Source organism: Anabrus simplex, chromosome 7, assembly GCF_040414725.1.
Source record: "Anabrus simplex isolate iqAnaSimp1 chromosome 7, ASM4041472v1, whole genome shotgun sequence".
Taxonomy (NCBI): Eukaryota; Metazoa; Arthropoda; class Insecta; order Orthoptera; family Tettigoniidae; genus Anabrus; species Anabrus simplex.
The window spans coordinates 162,563,774-162,586,255 of record NC_090271.1 but is presented as its reverse complement, the minus strand read 5'-3'; the positions used below and the strand labels follow the sequence as shown (position 1 = coordinate 162,586,255).

Genomic DNA, 22,482 nt, shown 5'->3' with positions numbered 1-22,482 from the left:
ATATTCTTATCCTGGCCCTAATTACTCACAATACAGGCAGATACATTCAACTGGTGAAAATATCCTTGGATTAGTTACTTTTAAACACCTGTATTGCCATTTTTAACCGTGTTATGTATATTTCATATTGACTGAAAAAATTTTAACCTAAAAGCAGCCTTTAAACGTGATTATTGGGCATGAATTTCAGTGTTCTGACTGTTCCTTCACGTTCTGCGCAGCTTTATGCTGGCCATAACTACACACAGCATGTCCAGTATAGCAGCACTTTCCCGATGGCACGGAGCATGTCATGTTGTCTTATGGAGTTCTCTCAACTGCGCAGTTACAGTCCCGTGTGCCGGCACACTGTACCGAAACACACTACCTCAAGCTCCTAATGTTCCGGAACAACTGACTGTTCCAGTCTGCCCAACCCTACTGCAGGGAGGAGTCAAAGATTCATAGAAGAAGTTACACTATGAAAACAAAAAACTGTTATATAAGGTCTTACAGAATATATGAAAGGAAAAGGAATGCCCTCTAAAATGTATTAAGTCCGAAAAAAGGAAGCTCCTGACTGATAAGGAACAGATTATGGAAAGATGGAGAGAGTATTTCTGGAAAGTATTGACTTGTGAAGAAGGTAAGTTATTAAGGGAGAGGATGGTCCATATGAAGAAGTGCAACAAATGATGCACAATACATTACTCGTCAAGAAGTGAGAACAGCTATTAAAAGGATGAAGCTGGGAAGAGCTGCAGGCCTGACAGAATACATTGTAAATAGTGAAGTTTACCCATGACGGAATTGTACTGGAAATGGCGAAGTTCGTGGGAGAAGTTGGGGAAGATCTGTTTCGTGTAGTTCAACTAACATGGAAGTACAAGTATGCACCTGCAGATTGGTGGTGGTGGTGGTGATTGTTTTAAGAGGATGTACAACTGGGCATTCATCCTCTACCTGCAGATTGAGGCATCTCAGTCATCATCCCAGTCTTCAAGAAGGGTGCCATAATAGAGTTTATTAACTTAACCATTGTGGTTTGATGTGTAATATTAGGTTCAGAGGTCCAAGAGATAATTGGCAGTGAAAGGAAAAACAGCTGAAGAAGAGGACAGTAGGTTCTCGAAACACGTACGGTGTATGAGGTGATAGAAAATCACTAACTAAACAGCTCTATGTCTTGACAAGGCTGACTTAATTATCAAAGGTGTATTTATTGAAGTAGAGGTGCCATAATCATTGAGACATTTCTTTATTGAGTGTATCAGGGAAAATCTACTCGTCCATCATTGAGACTCAGACGAGAAGTTGACGAACACTGGAAGGAGAACATTGTGGTTTCTGACTGGAAAGAAGTAACCCAGGATCTGAGCTTCACACTCAGAGTTAACTGAGGTTTCAGTCCCATGGGCAGCCATATTTTCAGTTTTGTCTTATAAAAACACTTTACGAGAAGCCATCATCTGGTTTGCTGTAATGACAACCTTGCAAGTCTCTGAAACACTGCTAGATATACAGGCGGACATAAAAAAAGCAACCCTCTGAAATACGTAAAGTTCTGAAGTCTTCAATATACACTATGATAGTACCTGTCCAGCAAATTAACAATTTCAGCAATGTCATAGTAGTTCAGACTTCCATCTCAATATGGAAGTATTAGAGCTGCGTCATTCAACAAGCTCAGTTGGCAATAAGGGAACAGTGTGACTTGGCAGTTGGCGGTTCGGACGGTATGCAGTACTGTGCCATGCAATGATGATGGACCTGCAGTGATTTGTGCAGTTGAAACGACTCTGAGAAAGTTCACATAGGAAGCCTCCAGAGAGCAGGTTGGTCCAACAGGCAAATTAACAAAAGACTGGGGTGAGATATTGCAATAGCTCATTGGTGATGGCAAAAAAAAAAAAAAGGTGTACATACTCGTAAACCATGTACAGGACCGTCTTGTGAGACCACTTTGAAAGAAAACCAGCGCGGTAGGCAGAGTGCAATGGCATATCCTATACCCACAGCAACATGCATTCAAGCTTTGGTAGGCCTACCTGGAGTTGGCCCTAACTATCAGAAGTCGTCTACAGGAGGCAGGTTTTCAACCATGTTTCAATGAGGTTTTCATTCCTCTGGGTAGATTATCACTCACCCCTGCCCACTGCAGAGCATGCCTACAGTAGTGGTGCAAACATAGTTGCTGAAGAGAGTTAAAGTAATATGTGGTATTCAGTACGTCATGAAAGCTGTTTCTTTCTGGACATGATTGATGAAAATCTGTACAGAGACCTGATACCCTGTATCTTGCCTTTTCCATTTCCGGCAGTACAGCCTATATATCGAATGATAAGTAGGCCTACACAAAGTAATTTTGAACAACGTTCAAGCACTGGCTGCAGCATGCCTAGGCCTATTTAAAACTCAAATCCTAGACCTGTTTGAAAACCGAATTGTGTGTCCAGTATATGTGGGTCTATCTGTGGTGTTTGTTAGTGTTCTCATGAAGAGCTTGAATGTGCTGCTTTCGAGGGTGATACCTCTGTATGAATCTGGACTCCCCCTTTACACAGCATTTTGATTGTGGACAGCTTCCAACTTTTAGGGATGTCCCCTGTTTCCAAGCGTTTATTAAATAGGGCTGTCCATATGTTTACCAATTGGTACATTGATTGCTGTAAGTGTTCATTAAATATACCATTCGGCCCTGCTGCTTTTCGTTTCTTGAGGTTTGCTGCTGCATTTTCAACTTCCGTTGTTGTTGTTATTGTTTCCGTTCTTGTATTAGTCCCAGGTGGAGTGGATGTGGTGTTTTCTTTTCTTTTTGTTGAGAAGTGCTTGAAAGTGTGTCTCCCAAGTTTCCATTGGCACCACATTCAGCTGTTTGCATTTTCTTTGCCTGAGAGCTTAGAAGGGGTCGGATGCTGCCTCTATTGCCATCTTCTTTCCTTCTTCTTCAGTGTGTTCATTCAGTTTCCTCGTGATCAGCTGTTTGTATGATCTGCAGGCTACTGCATACGTCTGGAGTGCCTCTTGGGATAGGCTTTCTTTCGCTTCATGTACAAGGGTCACAATTTTCCTTCTCTCCTTGTAGCATTCGGTATCGAACCAGGCTTTTCCGTATTTCTTCCTGGCTGGTACTATGGCTCTTTTAAGGACTTCAGTTATCTTGTCTGCTGCCTTGTTTAGATCGCCTTTATATCTTCCTGTGCATTGTCTTTGTCCGCTATTGCGTTGTTCAAAATTTCTAGGTCAATTTGCCTTGATATTTTTGGCGACCTTGTCTGTTGTTTGTCATCGTCCCAATTAAGGAGAAACTCAGTTGTGATTGGAATATGTTTTCTTAGGAGTGTGTCTCCCGATTTCCATGCTCCCTTTTGCTTTTGTGCTATGATAGTGGTGCCTCTGTAGAATACAAGGTTGATTGCGCTAGACGCTAGAGCCATTGTGTGCCATGAATGTCTTTTGTTCACTAGAGTGAAACCTTCCTCTTGCAGGGTCTCCAGCACAGTGTTACATGTATGGTCAGGGCGGTCTATTCTGCAGTTGAAATCACCTGCGATTATTGCTACCTTTTTTTTTTTTTTACGACAGTATATGCATGCTAAATATACGTATCTTTTTCTATGACAACAAGGTTGTCTTCCGTGTGGCTCCTTATGGTTGTTCCTGTTATTGGTTTGTGATATATTGATACTCCGCCTGAAGGTCGGCCCTCATTACCTTTTAGTGCCAGGGCATGGTGACTATAGTTTCCTTCCAGCTCTATTCTTTCTGTGGCAAATGTTCGTTAGGAATGTGATATCATTTGTCCCTAATATATTGCATTTTGACAGTTGTACGATTGATTTTAAGCCTTCTACATTCCAGAGAAGTAATTTCCAGCTCATTAGTCCTTTTCTTTGCCCTGTTGTACTGTTTGTGGTATGATTGTGTGTAGGTATCTTATGCCAGCTCGACTCCTGTGTTAGTTCTCCTTCGAAAGGGAAATCTTCTAATTAAGATCCCTTTTGACCAGAAGTCTGGTGTCGTCACTGTATCCAAATACTTGAAAAGTATTCCTACCTTGTAGGCCTTGTTGGAGCCTAGAGTGTTCAGGGCTTCGCATGTTATTTCTTCTTTTATTCCATTTCTTTTCTTGTATCTTGTTATGCTTTCACCTGTCGTGGTGGGTTTGAGCTTGCCGGCATATAACCATGCCTTTCTTTCTGCAGGTTGGATATCTTCCTCTTCCGTTTCTTTTGTGCCACGTATATAGTTTCTTTGCCTTCTTGGTTTTACTGTTTCCCTGTTTGTTACAGTGACCACAGGGGCACTTTTCCTACTATCCCTCCTTGAGACTGCGGTTGACCACGTTTGACAATTTTCTTGGTCAGTTTCTTCTTCTCTGAGGCTTGAATGATCCTTTCCATTTGATGTTGCTGTTGCATTTGTTGTGAATGTAATAGGGTTTGATATGTTAAAGTCTCCTTTGCTGGCTCGTCTTTGTCTATTGCTTTGTGGACCTGGCTCCACCTGTGGTGGCTGCAGGGCTGGCTTCTTCACATTTCTCTGTTCTTTAATCACAGAGGGTCTGTGTTCCCCTTCGTATTTCATGTTTTCTTTTTGTGTTTATAATAAATTATTTACCATATAATCTTGAATACCACCCGCACTGTTTTTTCGAAAATATCGACAAAAATTGGGTGCGGGTCTTATTTTAAATTTTGGGAAATTTATCTTTCCAAATGTGTGAAAATCGGGCATCACCGCCAGCGCGGCTTGGCAACAATGCTCTCTCCACTCTCAGCATACGCTACTTCCGCGCTTGACATCAGTCTCACGCACGTTCTTGGAGTATCAACATGAATTCCACAAAGCGTTTGCGATCTTTTACTGCGAGTGAGAAACTGAACGTAGTTCGGGAAGCCAAAGTTATTGGAAATCGTGCCGCCGGTAGGAAATGCAATATTGACGAGTCATGTATTCGCGATTGGAGAAAGAAGAAAAATGTGCTATCAACATGTAGTGGCGATCGTAGAGCTTTTTATGGACTGAGTGTACAGTTTCCAGAAATTGAAAAAAACCTTTATAAATATGTGACAGAAAGGCGGGAATTGGGATATGGTGTGTCAACCGAAATGTGTCAGCCAAAGGCATTAGAGATCGCAAAGGAACTTTCATCAGAAGGGGTTTTTTTTTTCTAGTTGATTTACGTCGCACTGACACAGATAGGTCTTATGTCGACGATGGGATAGGAAAGGCCTAGGACTTGGAAGGAAGCGGCCGTGGCCTTTATTAAGGTTCAACTCCAGCATTTGCCTGGTGTGAAAATGGGAAACTATGGAAAACCATCTTCAGGGCTGCCGACAGTGGGATTCGAACCCGCTATCTCCCGGATACAAGCTCACAGCCGCGTGCCCCTGACCGCACGGCCAACTCGCCCAGTCAGAAGGGTTTAAGGCAAGCCGAGGATGGGTTTGTAATTTTTATAAAAGAAATGGGTTGAGCATACAAAGGCATACCTCAATTTCACAGCGTCTTCCTGGTGCCTACGATGAGAAGTTGTCATTTCAGCGTCACATAATTCGGTTGTGGAAGGAAAATGCATATTTGCTTTCCCAAATTGGCAATGCAGATCAGACGCCAGTCTACTTTGAAATGCCAGTGGACAGGACTGTGAATGTTAAAGGTGCGAAAAGTGTTACCATTAGAACAGGCGGTAATGAAAAACAATGGTGTATGGTAATAATGTGTATTCTCGCCAACAGAACCAAACTGCCGCCGTACACTGTTCTCAAGCGAAAGACTCTTCCTAAAAATCTACCCACCGGTGTTATCGTCAGATCTCAGAATTCCGGCTGGCTGGACAGTTCACTTGTGGAAGACTGGGTAAAGTGTGTCTGGCAACGTCGCCCTGGTGCATTATTGGGACAAAAGAGCTTGCTTCTTCTTGACAGTTACCGCGGCCACACAACAGACGCTGTGAAGAAACATATCAAGGATGGGAAAACCGAACCTAGCAGTCATTCCGGGTGGGATGACGTCTATGTTACAGCTGCTGGATGTCTGCGTGAACCGTCCATTTAAGGCAGCCTTGAAACAGCTCTATACAGAATGGATGGCGGCTGATAATCACACACTGACGCCAAATGGTCGCATTCAGCGCCTGGAAGTTCAGCTGCTGTGTTCGTGGATTTTGACGGCATGGAATCGTATCCCTGGAGACCTCATACGGAAGAGCTTCAGGAAATGTAGCATTTCTAATGCTATGGATGGCAGCGATGACATTTTGTGGGAAGGTGATGGTGATGAAAGTTCCGAAGTTGGTACTGATGATGATGATGAATGAACTTGTTGGATATCGTTCTGGAATGTTTGTTTACTTTTATTTGTATTTTCTAATCATTTGATGTGTGTTAGTGAAGATTGTAAATAATTTTGACTTCACTTTTTTTTTAATTTTGTTCTTTCAAAATACGGGTGCGGGTCTTATTTGGTGGCGGGTGGTATTTGAGATTATACGGTATTCCTTGCATCACTGTTTCTTTGATTTCTTCCTTCAGGTTTTTTATTTCAATTCCTAATTCCTTTAGTTCCTCTTTCCCAGTTTTCAATAGTAGGAAGTCTTTGCATTCTCTGCATAACCATAATAACTTGCAGCTTGGTTTGTTAAGCGTCGAGAAATCCTCTGCACTTATGCTGGAGCATTCCTTGTGGAACCATCTGCGGCATTTACCGTCATAGCCTACGGCTGCGTTTGTTTCCATTATCGGTTTCATACACTCTCCGCAAGGTGTGCTGGTGTTATCAGTCTGCGATTCCATGATATCACGCTCTCTTCCTGGCATCTCTGAATTCGTCACTTTGTAGTATTCCTTGGGAATCAATATTGGTTCTTCTTTGGGTCATAAATTGCTAAGAAATAAAAATGGCGGACCCCCCCAAAAAATTAACCTCTTAACAAATATCAAGTTCCAACTAATGTCCCACTCTCTTCACCGACAAAAGAGATAACACTATCACTTAGTCAGAAAAAAAGTACATACCACGCTTATCAGAATGACTAACAAATATTTGACGTATTTTCTCTTATTACAAGTCGTTAAAATCACGGTTCACGACCTACGTGTCACTGCCTTCTATGCTATCTATACACCCCCCCTGATATCTGGTAAGCCGTGATTTCAAGTAACCGTCACTATCAATATCCAATTTTTAAAATCAACCATGGCTCATAACATCATGTGAGTTACACAATACTATTGAGGAGCTGTATGTCTTGTACAGAATCTTTAATGCACTAAATCCTTATGTGTTCACTTCTCACAATGTATGTATGTTTGTTGGGTAGCCAACCCGAAGGCTAGTTTGATCCTCTGCAGTTCTGCCAACAGCTGTCATAAATAGCCTAGGTGTCACTGAACAGGCGTACTAGGGAAATGAGGAGTGAGATAGTTTCCCGTTGCTTTCCTCACCGAGCCAGCTGTTGCTATTACATATCAGTCTGCCAAGCCCACTGAAATGCATGCACCAACCGACCCTATGAGCGACATTTTCACACCATTCATAACAGGGACTGGCTGCATAAGGAATGGTATTACTAGGATCACTCATACGTTCAGTCGCTTTCATATTGTCAAAGCCAAGGATGAGACCGAGACAGGTCAACAAATTTGATATAGCCCATACCAAAAGACACAGCGCACTGCAAACACTACATCTTGCCAGCAAAGGCATCTTCTCACAGTAAGCCATGGAGAAAAAAGAAAGAAAAAAAAAAGATATTCACACTAAGTCGTACACGCTCATCATGAATGATTATCAGACACAGTTCCAATTCAAAGTTGCTTAATAAAAGATCACACCTTTACCTTTAAAACTTACACATATTATAAGTGAAGGGTATGTTAAGTCACAATCACAGTGCTATGAACTCTCAGATCTTTTGCATCTGCCACGAACACACTTTTCACTTGATACTGTATCAACCTTCCATCTTATGAGAGTTATAAACCACTGTATAGATATGTCATTTGTGTTCTTTAGCTTCCTTATTCACTCTCCTCCTAATCTAGTCCGATCAGCGACTTTATAGAGGGTACTGAAACCACTCTCACTGCCTACTCAGAAGACTAAAACGACATTGAATAAAAATATGGGTTACGTCGCGCATTCCTATCTACAAAATGTCACTGTAAAATTTGTCACAAATGGAACACAATAATTGCTTTTACATAGTTGAAGTAATCTGCAGTAAATTAAGAAATATTTTATTTTTGGAGAATATTATATACACCTACTTTACAAGTAGCTATGGTGCTACGCTCACAGTAACACACGTATGTCTTTTGTTTGTCTTACACTTTCAACAATTTCGTGTGTGATGCCTCTGACAACACGTTAGAATTAACATGGAATGATGTAGAATATGCCTGGAAATACATCAAAACTGGAAAATCAGCAGGGGCTGATGAAATTAATGGAGAAATGATCAAGGCAATGGGCATTTCTGGAAAACATTGGATCTACAGACTCTTTCATAAGATCTGGAAAGAGACAGAAAGAAATGTTCCAACTATAGAGGCATCACTTTAACATCTCAAGTTGGTAAACTTTATGAAAGAATTACAGAGCGTAAAATCAGGCCCCTTATTGAAGAGAACCTCTTCGAAGAACAGTATGGATTCAGGAAGGGAAGATCAACAACTGATTTAATCTTTACAGTCCGTCAGTTAATGGAAAAATACTATGAACACAACCGAGATTTGTGGTTAGCCTTTCTGGATATCAAGAAAGCATTTGATGCAGTGAATAGAGAGAAGGTGTGGGAAGCACTGAAGAAAATTGGAATACAGGATGACATGATACACCGGATAAAGAATTTGTATGAAGATACCCGAAGTCAAGTCAAAACACCTGTAGGAATGACTGAAACCTTTGATATAAAATCTGGGTTAAGACAGGGTGGTCTTCTGTCTCCTCTTCTTTTCATCACTGTGATGAACGAGATTCAGAGAAAAGTTCACCAAACCATTAGAGGTAAGAAAATGGAAAGTTATATTGTTCGCGGATGATATATGCTTGTGGGGTGACACTAAAGAAGATCTTCAAGGACAAATAAACTCCTGGGCAGAATCTGCTAAAGAATATGGACTCATCTTCAGCCAAGAGAAAAGTGAGATTATGGTCATGAAGAGATACAGGCAACCAATGGGCCACACTGAAAAGGAGGGGAAACAGCTACAGATGAACCATCAATTCAAATATCTTGGAAGTGTTATCTCTGATACTGGTTCTATAGATAAGGAAATTTCCAACAAAATTCAGGCAGGTAGCAACTTTTACAAAATAGTTAAAGACATAATATGGAACAAGAAAATACCAACAAAATGTAAGAGTCATATATGAAACTTATTACGTACCAATCCTGACCTATGGTTGTGAAACATGGACCATGAGAAACAAAGATGTTAGTAGAATCCAGGCAGCAGAAATGAAATTTGTCCGTAGCATGATCGGCAAAATACGGAAGGACAGAGTCCGTAATGAGGAAATCCGCAAGCAGGCTCAAGTTGTAAGATTGCAGGACAAAATAACAGTGCAGCGACTGAGATGGTATGGACATATGCGACGCATGGGTGATAACAGATTACCAAAAAAAATATACGATCTAAAACTTGAAGACAAAAGACCAAGAGGGCGACCAAGACTCAGGTACAAGGACATGGTGAAGATTGACATTCAACCGAGAGGACATACTTTGGAAAGCATTGAAGAAGGAGAGAAGTTCAGGGACCGCAACTGGTGGAGAAGCCTCGTTTGCCGACCCATCGCTTAAGATGGAACGACGTGGGATATGTATTATCCGCACACTTTATCTTGGTGCATTTACACCCTAATGCTGAATCGGTCGACCTCGGCGATCTTCGAGATTCGTACTGGCAACCTTTGAAACACAAACTATGAATCGCTTAAGCATCGTTGTGTGACATCTGGCGTACACTTTACGTACTAGTACTGTTATTGTTTATACAACAAAGCCAAAGTATAGAATTCATGCTAGGAACAAGATTCGCATCGAGAAATGTTTTATAATGTTATAGAATGTGTATGTGACATATTTGTCGGCTTAAGATGATAACGGTTTAGAAATTTCATATAGATCGATCATATTCTCGATTCAATTCAGATTTCATTTTCATTCAGTTGGCAACACCAGGCAGCACTATCGATACCGAGACAGCTCCCTCCTTACTCCTCACCCTCGTACACAAATGCACCAAGATAAAGTGTGCGGATAATATGTATGTCTGTGTTCACTGAAGTCCTTTGCTTTCGTTTCATTCCTTCAGTTGTCAATGACATTATTTCCTGAATTGTATCGCGATATGGAAGATTTAATAGGCGACAAAAAGCTATGGCCAATGTACATAAGAATTCGGTGGACTAGTGATTTATTGGTCCAGGGATCCTGCTATTTTCGTTCGAACAAAAATAAAAAAAATATTTATTGGTCCAGGGATCATGCTATTTTTTCTTTCAACAAAAATCATTTTTGTGGTATCTGTAATATTTCTCTGTAATGTGCAGCACCAAATTGTTGAATGCGTCCTTAGTTGTTTTTCCGTAGAGTTCCAGCCACATCAATATAACATAGTCATTTGCCTCATTGAAGAACGAACCAACATCGTGAATGCTGTTGAACTCCACTTTGCTGTTTGAACTGGCCGCTCTAGTCATATGGACAAAGATAATGAGAATCCAGAGACATAGCACTCCCATTCCTCGGTGTTACCCTGGACCTTAAGAAATTAACAAAAGACGGCACCAGCAGCGGAATACGACATAAAGGAGTACTGTCTGCAGGCCTTAAGTATGTATTCATATTTCTCTAATAACGACGGCATTTCTTAATTTACCACAGATTTTTCACTTCATTTAAGTAAAAGCAATTATTATGTTTCATTTGTGACAAATTTTACAGTGACATTTCGTAGATAGGAATGTGCGATGTAACCAAAATATGAGAAAGTGACGAATTCTCTTGAGCACCCTATTGCATTTCTACCGGTTTGACTATCAAAGATATTGCCAAAATACCACTGAGGAAGAAATGTAAGGAACATTCGGCAAAGTTATACGAAGACGTGCTCAATGAGAGAAAACGCAAAAGAGAAGATATCTGGATCGAATTCTATAGTACATATGCAATGATTGAAAGAGGCTGGACCAAACCCAACCAGAGCATGTGAAGCGCCATCACAAGATTCATTATTCATGGATTCCACCACAAACTGTGTAAAACAATACACTTCCATGAACCAAACAGTCAGTGCATATGCAACTTATGGGACAAACCATATGAAATATATCACTACACGTAGACCCTACTGCAAAAATCGAACTAGATCATTGAACGAGTACAGTAAGGAGATCTGACTCCCTAAAACTTCATGCACTTTCGTGTCCTGTTATTATATATATATCCTGTTATATTTTCCTATATCCTGTAATGTTTTCCCATTCAAGCCATGCTGATTATCACTGCAAATTCTTACCACAAACGGCATAGCAAGTCAACCACATAAAATAGTAGAAAAATAAGCCATCACTGAAAAAATGTAATAAGTTAAGTTCCCCTGATATTCAGACGTCAAAGTAAGGTAGAACAGACAGTCTTTTCGGATGTATGATGGGTTTTAAGAAGCATCCCATCAGAAATAGGAAGGGAGGAGATGGGACCCGACCGTTTAGAATGAAAAGGGTTATGATGGACGATGGAGATGATTAAGCCCTTTAATAAAGTTATAGGGACGGAAAAAGAGAAAATGACAACGGACATCTGATAAAGATGAAAGTAGAGCCTTAAACGTGAAGCCTACAGCAGATCAACACAAACCCCAGTCAGAGCTCACATTTACCACACGTCGCGTAAGTCTAAACGGTAACGGAGGAAAACCATCAAAGTTTACACAAAACACTGATGAGAAATTTCGCTAGTTCAAAATAAAGTATTCACATATTACTAAAGGGCTAAATTCAAAATGTTCATACTAATCTGTCTCTGTCCAACGTGAAGATAGACACCGACTTATCAAACGATCCTGACGCAAGCCTACGTCCATCACAGCTCCAACCAACAGAATGCACTTTTGAAGAATGAGCTTGATACTCTCGTGTTTTATTGTGACTTTTAAAGTGATTCTGAAGTTCATCTATTTTGCTAAAAAACGATGTCATTTTACACGAAAACAAATAACACTTCCATACACGCCGGGCTAAGACCAAGGGCTACAAACCTCAGAAAATAAATTTCTTTCCTACTATTTTTCCATCACTCTTCTGCTTCCCCACCTTGAATTGGATTTGGGCTCGTTATTTCACCCAGACACAATACTTATAAAACTGGTTATGTATGTATGTATGTTAGAGATGGGAGTTACATATCGTAACGTGATACTGTATCCTAATCCATAACAGTAAGCTATTCCAGAAATATTATGTTCCTCCGGAGACCCTAATACAAAAGTAACTGTCTCAGCGAAACCAAGGGAAGGGTAGGGAGTTTCTGATTGGCTAACGGGTATTATGAAGCATAGTAGCTCGCTTTAAGCGTGCAGTCTTGCGCAGGCGCAAGCGATACTTTTGTAACAGTTTAGTGGCAGTACGGATATTCCTATCTTGTTACTTGCTGGTCGGTTACAGATATGCTTTGTATTAGGCTTACCGGTGGTAATACATACAGTAGCGTAGTTCCTCGGAACCTACCTTTCATCTCGAGTTTCACTCCGTGTTCTGGGCAATGAGTGAGTGGGTTTACTGCATCCGATACGATTTATGTGGACAATAACTCAATTACAGCAAAACGGTTCTTAGAAACGCGTTGAAATAAGGTACCCGATAATAATAATAATAATAATAATAATAATAATAATAATAATAATAATAATAATAATAATAATAATAATAATAATAATAATAATAATAATAATAATAATAATAATAATAATAATAATTAATAATAATAATTATTTAAAAATTAAAAATTCTACAGGTTCATTTAGTTCTGATAATGTAGGCTACATGGTACTCAAATATCAGGTCCTGAAAAGCTATCGCAAGTCCCATCACGTGAATCTGTGCGTCCTGAAATTTCGTCATCGACTGCAACCTGTGAAGCAGTGCAGCAAAAGCTGCCAGCATAATTTTACCAGCACAAAAGAGGAGTGATATAGGCCTACAGTGGAAAAAAAAGAGGACGCTGGACACTTGTTTACCACATATCCACAACCTTCTGTAAATGACAAAATACGATTTTGGAGCATTTTATACTTGATTTACGGAGCGAGTTGGCTACACGGGGTGTGTTACGTAGCTGTCTGCTTGTATTCGGTAGATGGTGGATTCGAACCCCATCCCCAAGATGGTTTTCGGTGGTTTCCCATTTTCACATCAAGCAAATGCTGGGACTGTTCCTCAGTTAAGGCCACGGTTGACTCCAACCTAGTCCTCTCCTATCCTATCCCATCGTCACCATAAGATCGGTCTGTGTCGGTGCAACGTAAAAAAAACAAATACAAAATACTGGATTAAACTCTGCTCACGTCTTGCTTGGTAGCGCTATTTTCTCATGACCCATTCAGGCGGGAATTGACGTGTTTATGACACTCGTTTTCATCAACATATTTTATAAAGTCTGGTCCTAATGTCTTTAACTAGAGAGGTGGTGGTGGTGATTATTGTTTTAAGTGGAAGTACAACTAGGCAACCATCCTCTATATAACACTAATCATAGGGAAAAATGGAAGGGGGCCGACACTTCGAAAAATGAGGATATCGGCCAAAGGAAGACAAGGGCCACGAAGAGCGTGAAAATGAAAGACTCCCTAGCCCTCGCAAACCTAATAGCGTCGGGGTCGGAAAAGAACAAGAGTTGACCAAGAGAGGTCGGATAGGATAGATGAAAGTGAGGAGTCTGGCACAAGTAAGTGGAAGCAATGCCAGGACTCAGCTGAGGGCCCCGTGGTCGCCAACCCACGCTCCAAAGTTCAGAGCCCCTGGGGCCCCTTTTAGTCGCCTCTTACGTCAGGCAGGGGATACCGTGGGTGTTATTCTACCACCCCCACCCACAGGGGGATTTAACTAGAGATCCTTGGACATCTACGAATGCGCATAGCAGTCACGGCGCTTTTTTATACATGAAGGTTTCGAAGTATTGGTTCTCGGAATATAAATGGCTAATTGCAAACATTTTTCTAGGAATACTTAAGAATGTGAGTGACGAGCTAGCGAAAGGGACAGTGGGAGAGAAGAAAGCGAGATGAAGATATAGTACTGCTATTTATAAGTACTTACTAAGGTGCGGTTAGGGGCTGCAAGAGACAGCAGGTATAAGGAATGTTCCTTCCAAAAGTTTACCTGCAACTTGTATTATGTTACTTTTATATCCTAATACTCCAACCTAATACTACAGTGTAACGGATACACAGGAACATGATACTGGAAAGTAACCACTTGCCCCATCCCTAATGTATGTATGTATGTATGTGCGTGTGCGCGCGCGCGCGTGTGTGTGTGTGTGTGTGTGTGTGTGTAAGTATGTATGTATGTATGTATTCAACCCTTCACCCTTCCAGCCTTTGAAATGTGGCACCGGCTTGAGACATCACACGGTCGCTGACTGGGAACTACCCACAGAGACATCTTCGGATATTATAAACTAACCTCAAAAATTATTGGGTAGGAAGGATAAAAGAGAAGACAAATAATTAAATAAAGAGATCTGAATGAGAACCTTTTACAAATACAGATTTATTGAAAGTAAATGCTAAACTTTGGCAAAGCAATATCCCTATACAAATCAACAAAATTTTCGGGCCAAATATTTGTACATCACACTCTACATCATTCGATTCATCTGAGTTTTGTTTAAATTTCATTATCATTTATTATGAGACACTCCTCAAACCATCATTTGTTACGAATTCGACAATGTAAATTACCAAAATAATGTTTGTAAATTTTGTCAACTCCGACTATGAGGTATCAATAACATGACTCAAAAATTCAGGTTTTCTTCCAAACACATTACTTAATTTGATTCCTATCACATCTCATTTTATTTACCACCGTTACTCTACTCCAATACCTCCAATTTTAATACAATTCAAATTTTTATCATATCTGGTTAACACCATATTACAAAATTATTAATAATAAAAAATATTATCATAATTCATCATCATAACCTTCATTAACTCGTCAGAGTGATATTTGAAACGTTAATATAAAACCAAAACTTCATCCATTTATTCTTTGAATCAATAAATCCATATTTACTCTCCATACATTCAAATTATTCCATCACTAAGTTATAAACCTAGTAATTATAATTATTAAATTTTTTACTTTATTATAATCTTCCATTCTGAAATTTGTGAAGCTATATGAAATCATTAAATCCAACATCTACCGTGTAGTTCGTGAACTCATCATTTCAATTAATTAAATTCATTAAATTTATTATTATCCACTAAATTCGAGGTTATCATGTTATTATAATCGTTACCTCTAAATCATTAAATTATTCAATTACATTTGTAAAATCTGATAATCCTTAAATCCAAAAAATTGTTAAATCATTAAATTATTTATCTCTATGATTAATAAAAAATAATTTCTAATATTATTTAAGTCCGAAATTATCTGACTTCTTCTTTCTCAATAACATCCTCCACTCATATAAATGCTGATAATATGGAACGCTCGCGCGAATCGAAAGTAACCCTGACATAAATAACTTAATTTACTCCACTGATTCATTTGAAATTTTAAAAAAAGTATCCCGCACATACATAATCAGCTGTTTTCATCAGACGTATAGCATATGCCTACACTGTAGCAAGAAACCTACACTATTAATGCAATACACAGCTTAACCTACACTGATTCTAAAAACAATGGGACAGAACCTCATTGTCATAAGTACAATCAACCACACGTGAACTGAATTCACACATTAACAAGAAATAATACAACTGCAAACCAGAATTTGCATTGCTCAACGCCCAGTAGAACATATAACATTGACAAACACAACATTATTCAACCAAATAATCACAGGGAAAAGCATCCTTCATTGACCTTGGCCGGGCATCGAACTCCGACTCTCAGCATGGCATCATTACAGTGACCCATCCTTGGACTCGCCACAATGAACTGTCACGAAGTATATCTATTATTTTTAATTTGAATGTGCTGTCCTAAATTCCTCAAAACAGAATTATCTTATTAATGACTGTAATTCTTTTGCTTGTAAGACCCTGCCAAAGCTGTCTGGATTCCTCTAATGCACAGCACGCCGGCACGGGCTACTACCTTATCTCAAGCACCCAGCTCATTTCATTAACACGGCATTTCAACGCGTCCGCACCCAATTAATAATTCTCTCTCTCCGCTCTAATGAACTCATATGTTTCCTCCAAATCATCTTTCGTATCCTTGCTTTCTGGGCGAACGGTAACCATTATAATATAACAATCTCAATGCATCTTATTTGTTCCATATCTCACGTGTTTAATTCTACATTCCTCGCTCACATTATTAAGAACACGTATATCACTATGCCGGTCTTTATTCATATATTGCGCTACACAATCTCATTAGTTCGACCCCTGCTGCTGGCGTTTTGTGTCATAAAGGCCCTACTTCAACACTAGCCTAACTACATCTCGGATAAATTATACGATGAAACCTATTCCCTACAGCACATTTTTCGTCCACTGGTTAACAATACATACTACTTACTGATGACATACACTCTCAAATTTCACTGTAATGTGCCGGAATAACCAAGGTTCGAATCTCTCAGTCAATGAAATTCCTCTCGACGATCTTGCAGTCATGCAACATGCTAGGCTACTCTACTTATTCCGTTTTACTATACCTTACACTGAATGCCTCCTGAATCACTTTAAATATTTACACACCCACACGCTGGTATTTATCAGAAGATCGCACACTAAGGAAAACCATATTTCACACACGTATCACTATAGAAGATTATTATTTACACACACTTATTATTTCATCATTTATGAAGACCATATTCAACACACGCCTCTTATTTAAAATATTCACTCCCCCCTAGGCATCAGTATGAAATTTACGCCCTAAAACCTCTGACTATCCCTGCTACAGTAAAAAATAAAACGAATTGTCATGCATTAATTTATTTACAAGTTAACAGCTAATCATGCACATGCCAGATATAATGAATCAGGGTACTTATCGATTCAGCGACGCTCCATATGCAGCTCCACGGCCTCATGGTTTCAGGTCGGTCCCATGATGAACTTAAGCCATCATATAGGCGGCCTTAACACGTGAAACAATGCCTTTCTCCATGACCATGTTCTTCATTCTTGCGGCTTTAATGAATTCACACTGCTTCACGCCTTAATACATTAAAATACACACAAACACATATATAAGTAACTTATTATAGCACATAAAACACTTATTTACACTAGTAATGAATACTTTGTCTCTGCTCTTTTCGCGAGTTTAACACGTGGCACTGCAAAGCGTCCTTGCATCGATCTCGTTCCGCTCTTTCTACCTCGTCACAGTTAATATTGTAAAATCGCCTTCCCGAATTTTACCAGATTTTCGGTCGCTATTCAGTTGAAATACATAGTCTATCGGACCCCGTCGTATCCTATCGACAATTAGTTAGTGGACTAGGAAATGCTCAAGATTATGAGTCCGCGATGACCACCATACGCTTTACGTCCGAGCCGTTCAAATTTCCGTAGCAGAGTGAGAGTCTTGAGCAGCACGCGTCTTCCTCCTGCACATGAGCTTCCGGATATGGAGCTCGGGGAACACCATCAACAGTGGTGTAACATCCCGTCACGTATGCCTGCATTCATTTATTACAATAAATTATTAGAAATATGCCGTTTTTAATTCTTGTTCACGGGATAGTTTAACATTGATTTCACCTTGTCCCTGGGTGAATTTAATTTATTTTAGAGGTCATTCGTACGGCATCCATCTTTAATTTTCCCCCATCATTTCAAACTTGCTATGCTGCTATTCGCTGCTTGAAAGTGCTGCCAACTTAAAACTGAAGACCTTGATCAAACACCCCACGGAATATTCCAGTACTTCCTATTGCGTCATCAAATGACCCTGACACGTGGAACTTATGTCCGAGCTTGGACAAGGGAAATGGCGCTACACATCCGGCCTAGAATGAAACTGTCGCTCATTCCCTTATACTTTTCTGTAATTCATAATATTTTAAAGACAATGATATGAGCCAATTGGGCTCAGTGTGTATGTATGTATGTATGTATGTATGTATGTATGTATGTATGTATGTATGTATGTATGTATGTATGTATGTATGTATGTATGTATGTATGTATGTATGTATGTATGTATGTATGTTCAGTCCGTTAGCGATTCCGCTGGTGGGATCCTCAACAGCTCTGCCATCAGCTGTCATGGATGGCTTAGGTATCACTGAATGGCGTACTATGGAAATGAGGAGTGAGGTAGTTTCCCGTTGCTTTCCTCACCGAGCCAGAGTTGCTATTACATATCAGTCTGCCAAGCCCACTGAAATGCATCAACCGACCCTATGAGCAACATTTTCACACCATTCATAGCAGGGACTGGCTGCATAATGGTTGGCATTACTAGCATCGCTCATACCTCAGTCACTTTCATATTGTCAAAGCCAAGGATAAGACAGAGACAGATCTATAAAAGTAACAAAATTGCTTTAGCCTATACCAGAAGACATAGTGCACTGTTAACACTAGGTCCTGCCAGCAAAGGCATACTAGTTCTACACTCGTACACATTTCCTATAAAGTAGGACACCAATGCTGTTCGCAAGAGTATCTGATTGACAAGGACGTGCAGACTGAGTTAAGCAGAGAGTGCAGTTGACGTTGACACACAAAATGGTTCCAAGGCACTTGAACCAACACCTCCTAGATAATATCTAGGAGGTGTTTTATCTAGGAGGTGTTGCTTGAATTAGTTCACAAGAAAACGTAGCACATAGACAGCTGATAGTAATATAATTACTTATATAATGCTTAGGATATATAGAAAAATCACAAGGACACAAGGTATATTAATCTTCACGCTAGAGGGATCTATTTCAGCGACATTTTACAAAACGAACAAGACCAGGTAACATTTAAGGTATAAGTAGGAAAGGGATGTGGAACTACTGAGGAAATATATATAATTATGTTAATATATGTTGTTGATGTCGGAAGCAAACATCTAAGGTTCGTAACGGTGTGGTGGTATTACGTCAATGAAAGTGTAAACGCGATTGGGAGAGGGAGCGGGGGGAGCTTACAATGGACAGTAGCTATGTGGAGCGGGTTAAAAGAGGGTGTAAGAGGGAAGGTGAGTCAAAAAGTGGATGCATAATATGAAGTATACGAAATGTAAGGGAAAATATTAAGAAATAATGGGAATGATGTCAAGTAATGTTTCTAATGAATGATTAGAGTTGTATATTAGAGCCATCGAAGAACTGATTTAATATACTGAGTATTGTGTGAGAGGAATTGTATACCAGACATGCAATTGACGTTGGCAGCGGATAATTTAAAGTTATTAAGCTCGAGTACAGGCGGCGTCGAGAGGAGTTATACAAAGGACATTGAAAGATGAGATGATTAAGATCGGGATTTACTGAGCCACAAACACATAGAGGGTCGAAATTTATAGAGGGGTGTAAGAGCATGAATAAAGCGAAGGTGTAAGATATTAATGATATGTCGACGGGTGTAGTTTGCGTTACGATACCAGTACGTAGTAAGTAATAGGGGTTGTAGGCTATGATAGATATTTCCCTTCAAGCGTGCAGATGTAGTCCATAGGTGTTGCCATGAGTGTTTTTGTTGGGATTTTAGCAGAGAAAAGAAGTCAGATGCTGGAGAAGAAAATGTGGACGGGTTGTAGGTAATAGGGAAGCCTCTTTGGCTAATCGTACAGCCCGTTCGTTACCTGGTATGTTTTTATGTGCAGGTATCCAAATGAGTGTAACTTGAACACCTAATTGGTGTAAATTAAATAGGATATGCTTTACATTATATAGATACCAATTTAAAGTAAACTTGTTGTATTTTAAAGATTTGAGTAAAGATAGGGAACCAGTAAACATGTTGGCAGAATGTATCGATGAAAGTTTTATGTAGATTAACGTTTGTCGTATGGCAAGCAGTTCTGCAGTAAAAATAAAAAATGTGACGCTAAATGATACAATTCAACATATTGGATTTGTTCGTAGTAAAAGGCAGCTTCGACACCATAAGAAGTTATGGATCCATCAGTATAAAAGTTGTTAAAAGAATATAGGGGAAAATAAGAAAACCGATATGGGAGCATAGCGAAGGATGGCGCTTTAGATCAAATAAATCAAGGAGTGTATTGAAGCACTTCATATGGTACAGAATAATATGGTAACATATGACTACGAATGATTTCAGATTTAAATGGGGAGACGGACTCAAATGCCCAAATTAATGCAGGGACTGTGCGATTTTGTGTGAGAGGTGATGGGAATGACTCAGCTAGGTGTTGTATTTTGGGGACGAGCTAATTTGAGACCACGAGAAGTCGTTTGAGAAGATATCTAGAGGCAAGAAATCTCCGGCGAAGCAGAAGAGGAGGTTCACCAGTTTCTACTAATAATGCATTATTGGGAGTGGTATGTAATGCACCAAAACAAATTCGTAACGCTTGATGCTGTATCGTATTGAGGGATTGAAGGGTGGAGGGTGATGCAATATCAATGATGTGTGCACAGTAATCAAAGCGAGCATGGATTCTAATTTTGCTGTGACAGGATCAGTTCCCCAGGAACGATGTGTGATAGCTTTTAGTAGGTGAATATATGTGGAAGTGCTGTTTCGTAGGCGTTGTAAATGTTGGGGAAAATGTAATTTTCGATCAATTATAATGCCAAGATATTTATGATGCGAACGTATAGGAATTTCACATGTATCGCATAGTAAGGGTTCTCATAATAATAATAATAATAATAATAATAATAATAATAATAATAATAATAATAATAATAATAATAATAATAATAATAATAATAATAAGGGTTCTGAATTATAGACACGCTTGTTAGTAAAAATTACCGCAGAGCATTTATCAGGAGATAATGATAACCGATGTGTGTGTAACCAGGACTGGACTTTAATCAAGAGCTGAGTTATGCAATTCCGAGCGACATCTACGTCTTTATGGGAAAAATAAATAACTATGTCGTCAGCATATATAAGGATTCTCGCAGATTTGGAGGGCAGTTGTTCAAGGTCGGATAAATATAATGCGAAGAGTAGTTCACTGAAGTTATCACCTTGAGGGAGCCCGACAGTAGCTTGACGAGGGGATTGTGCAGTGTGAGGAGGTTTGAAAATAAGAGTGCGATATATAAACAGATGACGCAGAAGAGTTATGAAGGTAGTAGGGATTCCCTTCTATGATAACACTTCCCATAACATATGAAGGGGAACTGAATCAAAGGCTCCTCGAATACCAAGGAAGACAGCAACAGTGTGCTGTTTCCTAGATTTAGCTAATAATATGTCAATGATAAGAATATTAATCGCATCCTGAACACTCCTACCTTGGTACTTTGGAACGAGGGAATAATACTCAAAGTACCAGAGAAACGGTTGAAGCATGATCTTGAGAAATAGTTTGCGCATACAAGATGCCAAGATTATGCCCCTGATATTGTGAGCGGTGGTCATTGGAAGACGAGACTTTGGAACAGGGACTAAGAAAAAAGTGTTCCATTCCGGAGAAGGAGTGGTAGTGGTTAACACAAAATTAAAATACTGTACGAGCATTTGTAGGGCTTTGATAGGTAATTGTTGTAACATAACATAAGAGATATAATCAGGACCTGGTGTGGACGATTTACAAGATTTAAGAATGGACGTAATCTCAGGGAGAGTTCTAGAACGGGAAAGGACGGAGGACTGACTGGTATAAGAAGAGAGAGCTCGGGTGTAACGTGGGACCATATGATCTGGAGTTAGGGATGTTAAAAATTCATTAAGAATATTCGATGTTATATGAGGGCGTGGGATGTGACTTGAAGCCCTAGTAAGAGCACGTACGGCATTCTATAACTGAAATGCCGAAATATGAGTATTAAATGATGATATAAAAGTTTTCCAGGCTTGTCTTCTTCTTTTATTGAAGACTCGTCTGACATGGGCAATATGATGCTTAGATGAAAGTAGTGTGAAGGGGTTAAACTTTTTCGATATGTTCTGAATTGTCTCTTTCGTTTGAGTATCAACTGATGACATTCAGAATCCCACCACTTTAATCTAGATGTTATGTTATTCGAGGGTGTTTTAAAAGGCTGGTATAAGTCAAGATACTGTACTATTATTTGCATAATCGAATGATAGGATACTTCTGTAACTGGACATGTCTCCAGTTGTTGTACCATAAATGACTTAAAGC

At 39.6% G+C, this 22,482-nt stretch overlaps 1 protein-coding gene across 1 annotated transcript in view; it reads right to left on the bottom strand.

Annotated features, from left to right (window-relative positions):
• Positions 1-12,226, bottom strand: part of tex (THO complex 3 homolog tex) — a 71,698-nt gene extending 59,472 nt beyond the window's left edge. Inside the window, exon 1 of the mRNA XM_067150779.1 lies at positions 12,007-12,226. Coding sequence (XP_067006880.1) covers positions 12,007-12,192 — 186 coding nt within the window. The 5' untranslated portion in view covers positions 12,193-12,226. The remainder of the gene's footprint in view (positions 1-12,006) is intronic.
• Positions 12,227-22,482: the final 10,256 nt, after the last annotated feature.